The sequence below is a fragment of the Stegodyphus dumicola genome, chromosome 1 (genome assembly GCF_044657685.1).
Source record: "Stegodyphus dumicola isolate Sdum_Otavi_A_Nest chromosome 1, ASM4465768v1".
NCBI classification, from domain to species: Eukaryota; Metazoa; Arthropoda; class Arachnida; order Araneae; family Eresidae; genus Stegodyphus; species Stegodyphus dumicola.
Genome location: NC_140768.1, coordinates 4340577 through 4360519, shown reverse-complemented (window position 1 = coordinate 4360519; position 19943 = coordinate 4340577). Strand labels below are relative to the sequence as shown.

The 19943-nt window shown below is 29.7% G+C and overlaps 1 protein-coding gene across 1 annotated transcript in view; it reads left to right on the top strand.

Annotated features, from left to right (window-relative positions):
* LOC118197349 (histone lysine demethylase PHF8-like) overlaps window positions 1-19943 on the top strand; it is a 79935-nt gene that overhangs the window by 13220 nt on the left and 46772 nt on the right. The window contains exons 4-10 of the mRNA XM_085812386.1: window positions 170-228; window positions 4769-4929; window positions 13599-13740; window positions 13920-14115; window positions 17159-17409; window positions 17497-17603; window positions 18407-18498. Of these exons, the coding sequence (XP_085668512.1) occupies window positions 170-228; window positions 4769-4929; window positions 13599-13740; window positions 13920-14115; window positions 17159-17409; window positions 17497-17603; window positions 18407-18498 (1008 nt within the window). The remainder of the gene's footprint in view (window positions 1-169; window positions 229-4768; window positions 4930-13598; window positions 13741-13919; window positions 14116-17158; window positions 17410-17496; window positions 17604-18406; window positions 18499-19943) is intronic.

Sequence of the window (19943 nt, the reverse complement as noted above, 5' to 3'; positions counted from 1 at the left end):
TTATTTTATTTCTATATTTGTATGTCTTTTGTAGAATTTATCTGAAAGTACTGAAAAGAAATCAAGATATTCTTGTTGTATGTTGTCAATAAACTTAGCTGTGCTTTTTTTTTTAACTGAATATCAGATATGCTTTTTGTTCTTAATTTAAAAATATTTTATTTACTAGGCTGTACAATCTGGAACACCAGTTTTTGTCAAAGAACTCAGGTCTAGGCATTTTAAAAGGTATGTTCTTTTCAATATCATTTCTTAATTATTGTTAGCACTATATTCTGTAAAACTCCATTAGTCAGAATTTGCTTAGACATGTCAACATTTGCATAATGCTTCTTGAAATTTTTTGGAAATATTTAGTTGCTTAAAAAGTTCTGAAGTACCACATAAATTTTCTGAAACTTTTATATAGACTATATATAGACTTTTTAGACTAAAATATTTTTCATTACACTTATTCTGCATGTATAAAAATTGTCAGAAAACCAACTTTTCCACATTTTGTGAGAGAACTGGTTATACTCTGTCATCTGTCTTGAAGTTTTCATTGTTGAAAAATTGTCTCTATTTTATCTATTCTTCATATGATAGAAAAGTCAAAAGGTGTTTTGTATTGTGAGGAAGATGTTGCACCATCTGCAGAGTATTTGCCAAATAACTGACATATAATTTGGAGTGTTATGCAGGACTTGTCGTTGAGAAGAAGCAGTGTGTCTTCTGTTAAACTTATTGAATATTTGTAAGAATTTAAACAACTTTAGACAGGTACTCCTCAATATGTAATTGTGATTGTCTTCTGTATTTCCTGTGGTACATGCTGTATGACTTTCATAATACTGAAATATACTACTAGTTTTTTGCCAAAGAACTCATGTCTAGATATTTTAAAAGGTATGTTCTTTTCTCTTTATTCTTCTGTTCACAGAATATCATTTTCTTCTTTTGAATACCATTCTTTTCTTCACAGATCATGATTTTTGTCTGAACCTGACCGTGTTTTCATCCTCAAACACTCAGATTCTGCTTTGGGCTTTTGTGTGTACATCATAATAATACAGTCAAATTGTATTATTTATTATTATATTTTCAATGTAGTGAAATGTTCCAATTTCAAACTTCTTAGACACCTCATGTGACTGACTGAAAACTATATTGTTTACTGATCGTATATGTTATGAAGTAACCAAAAGGAACACACTTTTCTACTTTAAAATGGTTGCTATCCAACTTTTGTCTTTTTTGTGATAGGTCACATCTGCTGGCCTTGACTGAAGCAATTTATTTTGTGACAGATGAAGTTGGGCATCCTGACCTTGAAGCATCTTCCAGGCTTTTAATTCACTCTCATAATCTCACCGTACAGTTTGCAAGAGAAAGAACAAGCATCTTCCATGGCACTGAAACTTTATAAAGTTGTAGATTAAAATGGCTCTTTTGACAAGAGTGATATTGTGAGCATTTCTTAATGCCACCGTCCTAGCACTCGGAGCTTGTCTTGCTAGTTGCAGTGCACTTAAAATATGTCTCAACATGCAAAAATTCCTGTGCATTTATTAGTAATGCCGTATGGAACAAATTTCTTAGTTATTTTTAAAAGTATTCATCTCTTTCCAAATAAGTATTCACATGAAGTCATTTGTCATGAAGAGAACTTGATTGCATTGTGTGGAACTGCAATTATAGTGATCTACACTATTTCAAATACACGGCAGGAACACAAATTAAAGTATCTTATATCTGTTTACATGCATCCTTGCAGATGTAGCAAGCTCACAAGTAGTCTGTTTTGCTTTATTTTCCTGCTTTTTATGACTTTTATGAATCTTTTTTGCCATACGATAGTAGCCCTTGGACGACTATTAATAAGAAGATGGAGATTTGTTTTTTTAAACTTTGTAATGTGCTAGAGAATGTATTGGTGTGGATGTCTATCTGATTTATTTGTATTTCTGTTCTTATCATCATTTGTCATTTTTCAAAATTATTAATGCATTTTGCTTGATTATTTGAATGTGCAATACTTGAAATTTACTCTGATATTTATAGAAATTGTACATATTTTAACCCTACTGTTCTAGCCCCATCATATATTATATGTCCTCAAATGTCTTTATTTGCTCTTTATTTTTGCTGGCATTTTAAAATATAAAAAAATTATTTAAAAAGAATTACAAAACTTGACTTTTTATGCAGTCTTTCAGCTCATATATCCATATTGAAGAAAATTTTATGCTGATTATAAAAAAAAAAAATAACCCTACTGTTCTAGCCCCATCATATATTATATGTCCTCAAATGTCTTTATTTGCTCTTTATTTTTGCTGGCATTTTAAAATATAAAAAAATTATTTAAAAAGAATTACAAAACTTGACTTTTTATGCAGTCTTTCAGCTCATATATCCATATTGAAGAAAATTTTATGCTGATTATAAAAAAAAAAAAGTTTGACTTCTCTTGACAAAAATCAGCCGAGTTATTTTATTTCAAGGTTTTGGATATTTGATTTCATTTTCAATGTGCCTTTAAGGGTCGAGAAATAATTAATTAGAATAACTCAAGGTTTATGTCATTTTTTAATTTATACAGTCAAAAGTCGTTAATCCGGACTCGTCGGGACTTCGGCGATTCCGGATTATCGATTTTTCCGGTTTATAGATCATCAGTTTAAATCTCGTAAGATGGCATGCAGAAATTCTAAAATTAAAAATATGAAACCGTAATTTATGAAATAAAGAACAATTATGATCTAAAGGGTATCAAAATTTACAAAAAAAAAAAGCTTAACATTTATTTGTTTACTTTATTAAACATTTCTTTCAATGTAAGTTGTTTAAGTTGCTTCGTTTTATGTGATAATACTTTCTCTTTAATTCTACAAACAGACATAATTTCTTGTTCAGTTACGAAGTTCCGCTGTTCAAGTCCCGTAATTGCTGTGCCGAGAATACCGACTAACTTGTCAATCGAAATTTTTTCGTTTTCACTAACCTCTCTGTCACCTTCTTCATGTCTTTATCCATTTTTTTGCAGCAATTCCACTTTTTGTTTGATGGACATCAAAACATACTTTCGCTTTGTAGATCGTTTGGGAGCTCCAGCATCGAAAATTCTATTTGATATAATCGAAAGTTCAAGTTTACTTTTATAGTATTGCTCTTACAGTCTGCAAAAAATAATAAGCCGGATCCAATTTGAAAATTAAGGAACAACACAATCATCAACGTTAACTGAAATAGATTATTAGCTTATTCCGTCCGTTATACATAAAACGCGCACGCGAAAACGTATTCTGCACTTGCGCACATGCATATGCGCAGACGTAAAAGGTCTTACTCGCACGCATAAACGCGTATGCGCATGTGTCAATGCGGCGCATGCGCAGAAAGTTTTTAGCTTTGAGGTCCGGATTATAGATCATTCCGGATTATGGGTGTCCGAATTAACGACTTTTGACTGTACAAGTAATTTTAGGATATGGCTATGTACCAGTACTGAAACTTGCTTTGTTTTCTTGAACATGATTTCTAAAAGATTCTGTGAGTTATATCTCCTTTTTGGAATATATATATATATATATATATATATATATATATTGAGCTTTCTTTCTTTCTTTCTTTCTTTTTTTTTTTTTTTTAAGCAATCTGCATAGAAATGCTCGTCATTTACTTTTTTAACATCAGAAATTTTTTTTTTCTCAACTGTTATTTTATTTTCTGTTATATACATATGCAAACATTTTGTCTTCACTTTGTGTATGGTCCTAAATGTGATCCTAAACTTAAAAAGGAAATATCTTCTTCAATTTTCTTCATATAGGAATTTTTTTGGGGAGGGATAATGGGTATAAAATTTTCCTATATAATATAGAACTGTGCATTAAAAGCCAGGTTCTACTTGTTTTTCATGATTATATTTTTTCATCTTGGAATGTATTTTCATCATATACACTTATTTTTGTCAGTCAATAAAGCTTTATATAATATTAAAAGTTAATTGTTTCATAAGAATAAATTGAATTTAATTAAAAAAATTAAATTTAAATATAAATTTAATTAAATATTCTTTGTGCCATTGCTGCAAGGAATGAAATTTAAACAAATTAAAATTTAATTTTTAACAAATATGTATGAAAGTAAAAAAGCAAATTAAAATCTTAAAAAAAGGAAAAAAGCCAAAATAATTTTAAACAAAAAAATGTGCAAACATATTATTTAGAGAGCGAGTTTAAAATAAAAACAAAACTATTAGAAAAAGAAAGTTGTTTTTAATAAAAAAAGAGAAACAAACCAGGTAATTAGCGCTAAAGCTGCTAAGTACAAACAAAATTGTTTCATAAGAATAAATTGAATTTAATTAAAAAAATTAAATTTAAATACAAATTTAATTATTTAATTTACTGCTATATAAATTATTAACATATTTTACTGAGAATTTGTCATTATTTTTATATGCAAAGTTAGTGTTATTTCCGTGCTTGATATCCTTTAAGTGCACTTAAGTATTTTGGAAGATTGTTCATGGGTATTGTTATGACCTATTCCTATTGTTATTTCAGTAATTCCAGAATACCATTTAGTAACAACACAACAGTGTATTTACTGTTGGGCAGAGGAACCAAAATTGAATTAAAATTTGCTAATAATCTCAATGCCATTTAAATAACTTGGGCATAATAATGGAAAGTACCTTTTTCTCTATATAGTTAATGATCTGTTTTAAAAATTTATTATATTATAGATTTCAGCTAATTTCTTAAATTTTATGTCTTAGTGCTGATGATATTGTTATTCGTCTGCGTGGACCACAGCTGTCACTTCCATATTTGATACAAAATGGTTTCAATTATCCTATACTTGTTGATTCAAAAGTTGGCTTGGGTATTCAGATGCCTTCAGACTCATTTACTGTTAGTGATGTCATGGATTATGTTGGTAAGAATTTGTATTTCTATATTTTATGTGATGGCAACTGATCATTTATATCAGTGATTTTTATATAAGTATTTTTGCTGCATTATATTTTAAAACTGCATTTGTTGTTATATTTATTTTAAATTTATATTTGACAACGAAAGGTTTCTGCTTTATTAAGTATTAGACATTTATAGGTGTTGAAAATTCATGCTTCTATTTCATTCACTAATTGTTGATTAATGTTAATAAATATTAGTTTTAAACCATTACTTTGTTTTAAAGCATGTGTTTTTCATTCCTTATGATTTGCATACATGTGTAAATATATGAGGGGCTGTCATTAGAGCTAACAATGCATTGTCTCCCTCTCCTTTCCTGCGGTTGCCGTTTTTACTAATTAATTAACAAAATTCAAGTTACATTTTTCATGGTTACAAAGTACAATTTAAATATATATATATAAGATTTCTTTATTAAAGAAATATTGACTATATTATCTCCTAATATAAATTTAGTAGAAATATCAAAAAAGAGTGAATGCATATGTAGGAAGTTTAATTCCGAAAATTGTGTTTTAAAGTAACTTGAATGTAAATTATTAAAAATGTTTTATGGGGACTTGAATTAAATCATGAATAACAAAATTTCAAACTTTGAAAAAGAAATTAAATTAAAAGCAAGTATTTATCACTATTGATCGGAAATTAGTTGACTTTTCAAGGAGAACAAACCAACTCCTGTTCAATGAACAATAATTAATAAATACAAAGGTGTTTCATCTTTTACTCAAGTAAGAATGTTTATGCCAAACCGGCAAATTAAGTTAGGCCAAATAGTTCCGTGAAGTGATGGGATTTAGAACCAAAGTTGAGTACCAAAGAACTCATTCTGAATTAAGCATTTTCACTAATGCAAATTTTGAGTGAAAAGTAATTTATGTAGTAAAATTTATAAAATACTTGACTAAATGTCCCCGACACCTTCGCTTTTATGCATGTTAATTCAAAACTATTTGTAAATTAAACAGTGGTAATCTTAATTGGAATTATGAAATAGAACTCAAAGTAATTGAAATAAACATTTGAAAATTAAGAAACATAATGCTATCTTTGCAAAAACAAATCAAATAATAAAAAATTTAAAAATTAATATATATATAATAAAATATGTGAAATGTACATGAAGATATAAAAGGCCAGAAAATAAACTTAGAGAAGGAAAAAAGTGATTTTCACTGTTAACGAGCTATTTGACAGACTAAAGATTATGAAATAGGCTCATTTTTTTAGTAACAGCATAAAGTCTGAAAAAAATTAGCTTTTTATATTATATACAATTTTGTAATTACACTATGTACAAATCCTCCAACTGATAGTCATCCAACTTATACCGCCTTCTCAGGTTTAGGAACAAATTATCATATCCCTATCAGTTAAATGATTTAGAGTGAGTATTTAACGCCTGCTCTTTTAAGACAGTGGTTAATAAATCGATTAGTTATTAGATTATTTTTGAGAATTTTAATAAAGAGCAAAATTTCGTGTTGTAGATCTATCGTATCTGTGCAAATATTTTTAATACGTTGTATTTGATTTATTATTGTATTATTAATAACTTTTTTGGAGATATTGGAAGTCCAATTTATTAATTTGTTAGTATTGAAACTGAAGTTTCTTGTTTTGTCAAAAAGTAAAATTTTTTTGTAGTTAATGATTTGAAGATCGAGATAGTCGATATTATTTTGCGAATGATTAGTTTTATTAAGTGTAAGGCATTCTGGATAAATTTTGGAGGATTCAATCTTATTAAAATTATTAAATGTAAGAAGATCATCTGTATATCTGTAAGTGTGCTTGTAGTAATTTAATTCTTGCTGTTGTAAAAAATATTTTTTTTGTTACTTCTACTAAATTTATATTAGGAGATAATATAATCAATATTTCTTTAGTAAATATATAATTATTATCTTACTTTGCAGCTATTGTGCAAGTATTAGAAAAACTTGTTTTCGAACTAAGTGAATTTAAGATCATGCAACATAATATTTATTTATAATATTTCTCTAATGTACATATTTTGACTCAAAATCAGACTTTTCTTTTTAAATGCTATCATATTTTTTTCCCCCATTTCTTGATTCTCTACCTCAAATTATGTCTAAATACCAAAGTTTGGAGAGACTGTATGAGTGTTTGTACATTTATTTGCATTTTAGAATTAGTAATAATTTTCAATTTGATGCTGAAATAATTTTGTTTGTAGAGGTGCTAATAGTTTCGAAACTCACTTTTTGTCCGAATCGTTTCTCAGGTACCACCAAATGTATCGTGATGCATTATTTTTAAAAAAATGAATAATCTGTATTTATGTTACTTGCATTGTGGAACAATGACAACACCTAGAACCATTGAATCTTTAATATGCGTAGTCCTCCATCCCAACATGGGTACCTTGTGGCCCGAATTTTGTATTTGATTTGTTTCATGTTTTGTACAAAATTAATGAATTTTTGTTTAACAAACTCGCCGATTTGAAAGCGAGAAATAGAAGTACTGAAAAATACTGTTCAAAATAAAGCATTTTTATTTCCAGCATTAAGTAACAGTCTATATTCAGTCTTAATCTATAAATTTGGGCTGTGTGAAAGCAATATGTTGCCACTGCCTCAAATAGAATGCTTATATATCAATGTTCCAATGTTACAATGTGTGAAATATTAACTTTCAAGTTTAAAGCAAACCAAGTGGGTGAAATCCATAAACAAAAATTTATATAAATAACGAGATGTATAATTGGAAATATTAAATGTTTATATGAAAATAAAAGAAATTATAAAATTAAAAATATGAAACCTTAATTTATGAAATAAAAAGCAATTATAATCTAAAGGGTATCAAAATTTACAAAAAAAAAAAAAAAAAAAAAGAAAGCTTGATATTTATTTGTTTACTTTATTAAACATTTCTTTCGATGCGAGCATGCGTAAAGTATACATTACGCATAGTCGAAATTAGAAAATTGCAACCAGAAAACTATTTGATTTGTATTCGTGATATTTATAATGACAAGGAATTTGATTTAAATCATATCAAAGATGGAGTACATCGAGATGAAATACTACATTATAAGTGGAATAAAATAAAAATATCTGCCCTGAAGATAAGAATAGTGCTGACAGATCAACTTCCAGTTCATTGGGCGCCGCGACTCCCCCCCTCCCCCCTCAGAGCAGCATGAAATTGATAAACAGATCTCGAAATGGTTAGAGAAACAAAGGAGCCTTTATCTATTTTTTGCAGCAATTCCACTTTTTATTTGATGGACATCGAAACATGCTTTCCCATTGTAGGTCCAGCATCGGAAATTCTATTTGATATAATCGAAAGTTCCAACTTACTTTTATAAAATTGCTCAATAACAGTCTGCAAAAAATAATAAGCCGGTTCCAATTCGAAGATTAAGGAACAACGCAATATGCAATATTAACTGAAATAGATAATTAGATAGTTTTAGCTTAGCTTATACTGTTTGCTATACATTAAATGTGCATGCGTAAACGTATTATGCGCATGCGTAGACGAATATGCGCGTGCGTAAATGTATTACGCGCATTGCGTCGACGCATGCGCAGAAAGTTTGTAGCTTTGAGGTCCGGATTATCATCAGGGTTGCCACGCTACCTGGAAAACCAGAAAAAATCGGGGAATTCGGAAATTGACCAAAAAATTCAGCGAAAAGTCAGGGAATTTAAGTGTTTTAGTCAAAATCTGAAAAATTCAGGGAATTTTATACAACGATCCTGCCAAAAAAGGCGAGTTTTGCGCCGACGTCGGAAGAGATAACTTTTTTGGCGAATTGTGTATCACGTGAGCGTCATTCGGGCAGCTGGCATAGAGCCAATTTTCGCAGCTTCAATTTGATTGTCTTTTAGAAAGGCAAAGCAAGTTTCCCGCAACTTTTGGTTTCCAGTAACCTCGAGAATCGCATGTGTAGTGCATGAACTAAATAAAGTACCTGTTCTCGTATAAAACAAAATGGGTTTAATCCTAGTATACGGTATCATGAAGGTTAGAATCAAAGAATATGTATTGTAAAGAATGATGCACGATATATCTGTCGCCGAAGCTCGAAACTGGTGTCGAAATTCGAAGGTCACGTTATCAAGATTTCATAAAATGAATATCGTTTAAAATTTCTTTAAACTCTAAAGGAAAAGAAAATATTTTTTTGGCGCAAGTAAATTAATTCATAGATTAGTTATTTTAAGGGGGGGAAACTACGAAAATCCGTTTTTAAAATTATTGCGAAAAATCCGAGAAAAAACGTTCTTTGATAAAACATTTCTTATTGGATTTTTCGCAATAATTTAAAAACGGATTTTCGTAGTTTTCTTTTCTGTCAAAGAACGTTTCTTCTTAACATGTGTTTCTCAATTTCCTGTACACATCGCAGAGAGGGAAATTCTGGCCGCCAGGTTCCATCGCCAAATTCCTTGACAAATTTTTAATCTGCTTTCTAGCGACGTAATAGCATTTACTTGTATGGAACCTTTTCTTCTTTACATACTAGACTTTCTTTGGTTAGAATAATCTCCATGTATGGTACAGCGGGATTTGGCGACTTGATGATGAGCACGGTAAACGGGTCATTTTGTTCTTGGCGACAATTTTCAAAATCGTGCGAAGGCCGTTCCGTATAGTACTAAAATTTTACCGCAAAATCTTTTTTAAACCTTTTTTTTTTTCTTTCTAATAAATACCTTGTCATTTTGCAGTAAAATAAAAAGTGTATAGTAATCAGTTATATATTAATGACTGAGACTCAATATTTTATAGTAATCAGTCATCTAGGCTAACCATGTAATATAACTATATTCGCTAAAATATCGTTGATTATTCTAATTCAATTTAAGTAATTTATCTTTATGTTATTCATATCATTTAATCTTGCTTCTTCCCTCTAAATTTATTTATCATTAGTAAATAATATTTCCAAATTTTAGGAAATTTTCTCTGGCGCAATCCTGAAATTAATTCTAGCAGTATGATGACATACCATCACGAAATTTAATGCACATATTTTTTCCTTATGTATGCTGCGAAATAAATATAAAATACCTCAATTTATTAAAAAAAATATCATTAAATAGATTTCTTTCTTTCGTTTAGCTGCAGAATGTCTGCAAAAAAAGCCTAATTTTATTCCAGATTTGGCAGATTCTAATCTCAATCTTCAGTGGAGAAAACAACTCTTATTATAATTATATTTGTGTTTTCAAGTGTTAAGGCGCATAAGAAGACACCTCACACAAATTAAATTTACCTAAAATCTAACCTAACTATTTAGCATTGTGTTGTGATTTATAAGATCCGGATTAGCCTCGTTTTGAACTGGTGATAATAATGAGTAATAATTAAATAAAACGTACAATTGTTATCCAATGTATATATCTTAAATTTTATTACGTTTCTTAAGTGGAAAAGTAAACAAAGTGTACCAAGAATAATTAAGAATAAATATCCTCTGGGATTTATTGAATAATTAAGTGAATATGCTACACAATACAAGTAATACCATAATTAAAATACCTCTTAGCACAGCCAATGTACATTACGCGGATAGACTGGAATTTTCTCGAAACATACCTGGAAAACCTGGAAAAGTCAGGGAATTTCATTCTCCTGTTTGAGTGGCAACCCTGGCATCATTCCGGATTATGGGTGTCCGGATTAACGACTTTTGACTGTATAATTTATTCAGGAATCAGATAAGCCTTAAGCAAATGCAGAAAATAAATTAGAGGCAGTGTTTGGAAAACAGATTAATATAATAAATAACTTAATCTAATTCTGGGTAGAAGTGAGAAAAAATTTAATCATCAGTCTTATGCTAGCTAAGCTAAGCTCTAGGTAAACTTTATGATGATAGCCACGACTTTGAAGGTTCTCAGATATCACAAACAAAAAAAGGAAATTTTCCAGTTAATAGAATTTGTGAAGAAATGTAGAGAAGTACTTATAAATGAAGATTAAGTAATGAAGTTTTTTAATGCAATGACAATGTCCCAATCATCAGTGAACTAATGGATGGCAAAATCTAGTGTTTCCAAGTCCAGAAAATATTGCTATGGATAGTGAAGAGAACAAGAAATTTTGATTGACAATTTTGTCGGATTTCTTGACATAGCAATTACAGTACTTGAACAATGGAACTTTGTAACTGAGAACAAGAAAGAACACTTTAAGAAAAGGCTCTTTTCAGGAGAAAGAAACTCCTTTTAGGGCCAAAAAAGCCTCTTTTTTTTTTTTTTTTTTTTTTTTTTTTTTAGACTGAGGAAATGTTTTATTGTATTTAAGATAAACATGCAATTTATTTTTAAATATATGTCCTTATATTTGGTATAAAATTTTTTATCAGTTTTCATTTGTATAATTCAGACATCTGAAATCAAATATTAAAGCAAAATTTTGTGTTAAATTTACAAGCAATATTAGAAGATCTTAATCTGAATCCAAGTATAGTGCGCTTCATTGATTTTTCATTCATATGAAAATCATTGCTGTCTTGATCATTGATTTTTCCAAACATATTTTTAGAACGTGTTGTCATCTAATTATTGAGAATTTTTCTGGTCTAAACCCAAAAAATTATCTTTATTAATTTAAGTATTATCTTAATTCATTTTTAGCAAATGTAATGTCAATTGAATACAAAATATTTACCAAATTCAACATACATTTGAATGAGAAACTACAATAAGATTGAGTACTTTACAACAAAAACCTCCCTGCAGATAATTTCAACCATATTTGCTTAAAATTATTGTACCTGTTTAAATGAAGGGGAAAAAATTATGAAATGTTTAAACTTCAAATTAATTTTGTTACTTATAGCCGTAGTTTCATTGCCTAATATTAAAACAATTTTTTAATTATATATGAGCTGTTTTTTGTATTTCTTAGTCTGCGTTATTTATCGGTTTAGGGGGGAAATACAAATTTTCATTGAGCTGTGAATGTCACCCCAGTGGTAATGGCAGGTGCTCTATAAGTTAATTGGGTGTCAACATTGCAGGTTATGCGATTTTAACACTATAGGCATCTTACTTCACATAGATGGGGAATGCAGTGTTAGGCAGGGAAACTAACTACATGTGAACTAATTTTCTTGTGCGTTCTTGCCCGTGCAGAATGAATTTATTTCATTGAGCTGCTATTCAAGGGGTTAAACATCCTTGGTTTTTAACGATTTTGTGTCCTCGTTAATTTCATCCAAAATTGGCAAAAGTCTTAAATCAGCATAATTTATCCAATTCCTATTTGCTGTTAGGTCCATAATTTTTTCCATTGTTAATCTTTAAATGAGCTTGATTTCAGTGTGCAGAAATGTGTACAAACTCTGTGTAACTCTAGTTTTTTTTTAATGTATATAAAATGTATTTAAAATTTAAAACCGTATTTGTATTGAATTGAGCATTATATGAAAAGACAGTAAAATTATAGAAAAGCGGTATTATTTAAGTATAAAGCAAATTCAATTATTATTATCGAGCTAAAATTTCGCATGATATCTTGGAGGGCTGAGAAAGAAACTCGGTGAGATTTTACCAAAATATAATAATTTGGCATGCTTTCAAGTATGTCATAGAAGTACAGAATGAAAAACAGCATGCTATTTTGAGAAAAGTTAGATTTTGTATCAAAATTCTGTAAAAGTTAAATTATCAAAATGCTCAAGAAATGCGGATTGCTGGATACATGAAATTTCCAGATAATTGAGCAAATACAAAATAGAAATGATAGAAAAGCTTTGTGGATGGGAAAAGAAATTTCTGATCTAATCATCTTCTTTGTTATCACCTTGCATATCAAAAGTTTGCTTTCAAATAAGTCACATGTTGGCATATCACAGGGCCATTCAATTTCATTTTTCTTGATGCCATAATTTTGTACTAATGGCAAAAATATTCCATGTTGTTCCATAGAAAGGAGATCCCAAGTTTTAGCCATTTTTCCAAACTGCAAGAGTAAACCAATAAATATCAGTTAACTTCTTTACAAAAGCTAAACTAACTTATGCAATGAACAAACTAAAAGCCTGTTGTGAACTTTGAAATCCCTTATGCATTCCAATTAGAAGTTCATTTGTAATAACTCCTCACTTTTCTTTCTGTGAGGGGCATCCTATTCCAAAGACGAATTTGTGGAAGAATACAATAGATGCAATGATGGGTGGGAGGTGTAAGCAACTCTTATAAAAGAAAGCTGTGTAATTCCATTCATGTTTTAGACATTTTCAGCAGGTTTCAAAAGTCCTGTACATGCTTTATGATGGTTTTGAGTCCCCCAGCTGCTTGCCGTTTCTGGTTGGTTAAATGCCTGATACTCGGGTTTTTACTATGCACTATTGCAGTGCTATACGTAATACTAACGTGTGTCCTAAGTTATACTCTGAAGACATGAAAATGCAAGTTTAATTTTATCAATCTGTTAACTAGCACAAGACTGTCCTCTCTTCCACTCCCTCTGTATTAAATGTTAATAATAAATTGCTTCTCATGTGTATATGTATTTTATGTTTCATTTGACTAAGTTATTTATATTTAGTTGTTGTTGCAACTAAAAATTGTTTTGTTGAGTCTTAATCTAAACATTATTCATTTAAAAAATTTTTATTTTGGGTTTTAGGCCCCAACTTTCCCTTAGACGTCATTGATGTAGCTCGGCAAGAAAATATCCGCATGCCGATGTCTGAATGGGCAGAATACTTTAACAGTCCTGTTCGAAGCAAAGTGTATAATGTCATTAGTTTGGAGTTTTCTAAAACTAGGTAAGGTTAATTATTAAAATTATTATATGTGTAGTTTTGGAATAGTGTATTAAAGAATGTTTTAGTATAATTCCTTGTTTAAAATGAAAAATAAAGTTTCAGTTGAATCTTATAGTTATTTATGTTATGATTTATAAAGTAAATGAAAAGTTATTTTAAAAAAATTCTATCCTCCTCAGATTATCTGAACTGGTGAAACCACCAACTATTGTACAGAAGCTAAGTTGGGTTGAAAATTATTGGCCCAAAAATTCTGAAACTCATACACAGTTCTGCCCACAAGTGATGAAATACTGCCTTATGAGTGCTCAAGATAGTTATACAGATTTTCACATTGACTTTGGGGGCACATCTGTGTGGTATCATATATTGCGTGTAAGTACAGGAAATGTTTTGCATCATTGATCAGAGCTGTAAGCATTTTCTGAATAACAAATTTTTTTATCATTATTTTTCTCATTTTTAATTTAGAAATACTTAATATGTCATAATTGCCTTTATTTTATTTATCTGTTAATTATTTCCTTTATTTTCTTGCTTTCTTATTTGTTCATTTGTAATAAACAGTAAGACATATTTAACCTTCCAGTGGGCGCGCCTTCTGCACCAACAAGAAAGGTCGAGCGTATTTCCTAGATGTGCTATTATAAAAAATAAATTTTCCAGAGCAAAAATATTAAAATTATTTTGTAAATAGTTAAATGTTAATAAGTACAATTGAGTAGAAAACTACAAGAGACCAATGCCTGGTGTTCCAGGCAACATTGTAGGAAGCACAGAGTTTGTCCACTGTATCCACACCTCCTTCTTTGGTACAATTGTAAAATGTGATAATCTCAGGCTGTTTTTGGTCCTGAGTATCTTCATCTATTGCTACGTCATCTTGAAGACTTGAAATCAGTATTACGTTTCTATAACGTTTTGGTACATAGGAGAGAAGTGTCATATTTTCTCTAAATTCAAAAAGACTCGTATTGGGTTCTCGATTTTTCGTCAGCTTGAACTTATCTGGAATTTGAGGTTTATTTATTTATTTATTTATTTATTTTCCAAAGTATCTATAAATGACAATTTTTTTTTTCATCTAAAGATCTCATACTAACTCAAAACTTGAAAACCAGTTGTGTGTGGTTACATTTCTTCCAATGTTATGAATGTGTTCTGTCAACCTTTTTACAACTTCTTGTGGTTTGTTGCTTATGCAAAAAGGACCATCTGACTGCGCTCCAGCATAAATTTCCATATTGTATGTGTAAAACATACAAGCGTCTACCATGGCATAAATTTTTATGCCATATTTGTTTGGTTTTTTTAGGAATTATTGAATGAAACCACATGTTCCTCGAAATCCTTCTAATTTCTCATCGATTGTGACATTCTCTCCAAGTGAACAAACACACTTCTGGCAATTAGAGACAAACTTTTCAAAAATGTTTCTTATTGGACCAAGCGGTCGACTCCTCTTCGTTCTGCTCTTGTGTTTATGTCATCAAACCATAAAGCTCTTAGTAAAAAGAAAAATCTCTTCAAGTTCTATTTTAAAAAGTTCCTCAAGATTAACTCTGTTACCATGATAAATACCAGCTAAGTAAAGTAAGCCCAAAAGAGCTTTTATTTCTGCTCCATCCATGTTTTTGCTGTTATACGAGAATAATTAGACCTCACAGAAGAAATAAACTTATTCGTATCTTCAACGATGATTTCTATCATACTATCAGTAAAAAAGCATTTCCATATATCCAAAATATGTTAGATATTTTAGCTTCACCGATGACTCCAGGAACATGAACACATATGTTATGAGGCGCTTGTTTAAGTTTTCTTAAACGGTTCTTTATGCTATGTCCAAGAATTGATTACTTTTCTGTTTTTCATTTGATGAGCTATATACACTTCGGAAGAATTATCATCATTATTTTCCTCTTCAGAATTGCTCTCTGCACTTATCTCCGATTCTAAATCACCTTCTCTTCCTGAAATTCGCTCCTCTTCATCTGTAATGCTTTAATCTAAAATAATGTCCTCATAGTCATCACTGTCACATAAAAGCATATTTCTTATAATCTCAAGATCCTTGGGATCATTCATGTTGAGCATTTTACTTTTATTCGCCATAACTGAAAAGAAAAGAACAAAAATATCATATATGATCGCGTGTGTGTAACGCATACAGTGCTTCTATTTTATTATTAAAAGTAATTATGCACACAAATTATATAAAATCATAAGATTTAGATGCAAAAGAATAAAAATTTTCTATAATAAAAAAGGAAATTAAATATAACAAAAACTTACTTCAACGGTCGTGCGTATTTTCTGGAATACAAATAGTAAATCTGTAGACTCTCATTAATCCCTCGAAATCCAGCAGACGACTGAAAGAAGGGCGAATGAAGAGGAGAGAATAGCCAAGGACACGTGGTCATAGTGCCGTCTGGCCTACGAAACAAATGTGAAATTAATATCTAGTCTATCTCACACATACGCGTGCCCGCTGGAAAGTTAAACTTCTTTAATTGATTCATATTGTGACTAAATGAAGTTTTTAGAATACACATATCCCATTAAAATAAATTGTAAAAGCTTGATCTTCATATTGCATGGAAGCTTCATCTTACCTGCATGTGAGGTACCTGTGAGCGAGATAAGTAAGTAGGAAATACTTCTGCCCATTAAAAAAATAAATAAATAAATAAATAAACTTTTGGGGGGATCTCAAATATATAAATAGGTCAGTCTCCACTATCTTTGACCTGTAGGTGATCAGTGCATTTGATTTCCCCATAAATTAAATGTATTAGTAATTCAAAGAGAAATACTTTTTCATATGGTTGTAGTTTCCAAGCAGATGCTTTAGATGACTGCTTATGTCATCACCTATGCTTGGAACTAACTCCGCCAAATTAATTTGACCACGTTTCACAGACGTAATGGAGATGTCTGTCATTGTATAGGTATATGGAATATGCAATAATGTACCTGGTCAAGTTCAGATTTAGTTAACAGTTTTCCATGCTATCTTCACAGTCTTTCACTAAATGATTTATGCACTCAACAAACTTTTTTTAAGGAGAATGAAACAGCTTCCAGGGCCCCGAGAATGGTATTTTGCAAAACAGAAGATTATTTTGAATATTGACATGCTTTGAGCTTACACTTTTTTAATTTTTTGGGTCACAGTTGAAAGCTGTGCTATATAGAGATAAATGAGAACAAAATGTGAGTTGACCAATTATGTATGTTACTGAATTAGGTAATATTTTGGTATTTTACATATTTTGACCCTTTTTTGTCATATACATATTTTTTTATATGCCAATGTGTAATTAAAAAAAACTTATATAAAATATAGATGCAGTAAATAATCTGTGCTATAACGTACTTTTTATAATAAAAGTTGTTATTTTTCTTTTGGTAGGGAGAGAAACTCTTTTTCCTCATTCAGCCTACTCCGGCCAATCTTGCACTATATGAACACTGGATGGCATCTTCAAATCAAAGTGAAACATTTTTTGGTGATCAGGTTGACGTTTGTTATCAGATGCTTCTTACACATGGTCAGACATTGTTTATTCCCACTGGTTGGATACATGCTGTTCTAACACCTGTTGATTCTATTGTATTTGGAGGCAATTTCCTTCATTGCTTAAATATACCTCTTCAGCTCCAGTAAGTGGAAATTTACTCCACAGATTATTTTTATTTGAAATATAAATTCCTGTTTCATTTTAGTCACCAATAACCATTATTTTGCAGCATTCATGAAATGGAGAAACGAATAAATACCCCAGAAAAATATAAATTCCCAACATTTGAAACAGTGCATTGGTTTGCAGCACCTCACATTTTGGAACAGCTTAAAGGTTAGCGTGAAAGTTTATGATTTCTATTGTCAGTTTTTCATATTTTATTTCTGTATGCAGTTCACTTTTTTCGGTTTTCGTAATAAGATATTTCAAATGCTATGTAAATAAATAAAATATTGGAACTTGTGTTTTGTAGCTAGTAATCTGAATAAAAAACTGCTGAATGTTACTATAATTAAACTTTTAATCACACTTTTATAACAAGAAAGCTAAATAAAAGGAATAAAACATGAAAAAAGCAATTTAAGAAACAGTTGCAACTAATTTCAAATTAGTAACATGTTTTTATTTCCATTATTAAGTTAAAAATTGCTTCAAACTTTGTACTTTTTTCTAAATAGATTATATCCAATTAAAGTTGTATTTGAATTTCCAGTATTTTTGTGGTTTGATTTTGGTTTTGTACTTTTAAACATAAAAATGCATTTGATTTTTTTGTTTCCTGTTTAGAAACGTATTTGAAATATTGGGTAGTACTATGAATATATAATTAATGATTCAATCCATTCTCCACTAATATTTCCTCCAATGTAAAACACAGCTTTTCAAAAACTAAACATGTGTTTTGCTGAGTATGAAAAGCAGTTTAATTAGAAATGTTTTAAGTAAAATTTAAAGATTTAGGTGTTATCTTTTTTAAGTCTTAATTGTCATTGAATAAATATTTTATGTTTAATTTTTCTTTTCCTTATATCAATCATACAGTATTTATGTAATGTTTATCCTTAAGCAAAATAATTAATTGTAGCTTTATTTAAGCTTACTTAATTTTAAGTTATACTTTTCTTTTCTTTCTACAGATAATAATGTTAGCAAACGGGAACTAAATTATTTAGTGACTGGAGCGAAGGCATTAGTTTCTGTTCTAAAAATATGGAGTTCTGACAGTCAGGTAATAGTTAAATTTTAAGGAATTTTCAATACCTTTTTGGTTAACAGAATGTTACTTTTTCCCATTTTAGTGTGAAATCTTAGCTAGAAATAGGATTGGCAACTTTAATTATATGCAGCCTCATAAAAAAAAAAAGAGCGCTTATATATATCCAAAATAAATTTTTAAAAATTATAAATAAAAAAGTGTGAAGTGGATTTTATAAATGAATTTCAGGTTATTCTGAGGATATGAAGTTATCAATTTCAACTGGGGAATTATCCTAAAAGTATTCGTTCTTCCTGCTTATTATGATATCATTGTGTACCCACCATAGATGTTGCCAGAAATCATACATGGCATTTTGCAGCAGGATGCCTCATTAATCGAAAATAACCACATAATTAATTAAAAATATGTATCTTTTTTTAACTTGCACTAGCCGACAAGCTCACCTGTGGCCAAAGCAATATTTGTAAGTTCTATGTACTGAAAAATTGAAAACAAAATGAACTATTAATTTAATATACTGTATACAGAGTTGCTAGCTGTGAGCAAAGCAAAACTAATTTCCATTTACACCTGAAATTAAAATAGTATGAGTGAAGTCAGTTCATTCTTTTCAAGCAACATCCAATTCATAAGTAATTTTTTTTTTTTTGTTGCCAAATCAGAAACTGGACACTTCAGAGTAATACGTATATGCATGACATCATGATTTAAATTTAATGTAATGTAACAACTTTTTCTCAATATCAATAAAAGAATAACATACTGTGACAGTTATCAATGCAATCTGAAACCAAAAAGCAGCTAATTATTTAAAACAAAAAATTTTCGACATGTATTAAGTAACGTCACATGAAATCGTATGCTTTCTTCAATGCCAGAACGTGACCTTATATAATAGTAATATATTTAATGTTTGGCAATGCTATTTTTATTTCGTATTTTGTAAAACTTAAATTTTTTCTATTAACAGACTGTACGATTTGAAAGCGAGCAATGGCAACGTTTTTCGTAATACAGCAGATTTTTATCGCCAAAACATGAGACTATTGCTACTCGAAAAAATTGAAGACAAAAATTGGCATTTTCAGAGTTTGGGTGTTTAAAATCATATGAAGAGGAGACTAGTCGAAATGGCTTTCTACAAATTTTTGGAATTCGAGGGTACTTCTCTCGAAACTCAATTCCTCTCCATTCCGGATTAGATAATGCCGAAAACAAACAGACAAATGTGCAGGAATTTTAATAGTATAAATTTTGTAGAGTCAAATCTGCGTGCTTTTTACAGTGATAATTTTAAGTTTGTATCCTTATAGTTTGACAAATTTATTAATTGTGGATATGTTGAATATACATGTGATTGTAAAATTAAAGTTCATGAAATATCATTTTATTTAATTCCATAATTATAAAATTTAATTGCATTTTTTTCAAATCATTGTAATTTTCAAGTTTAA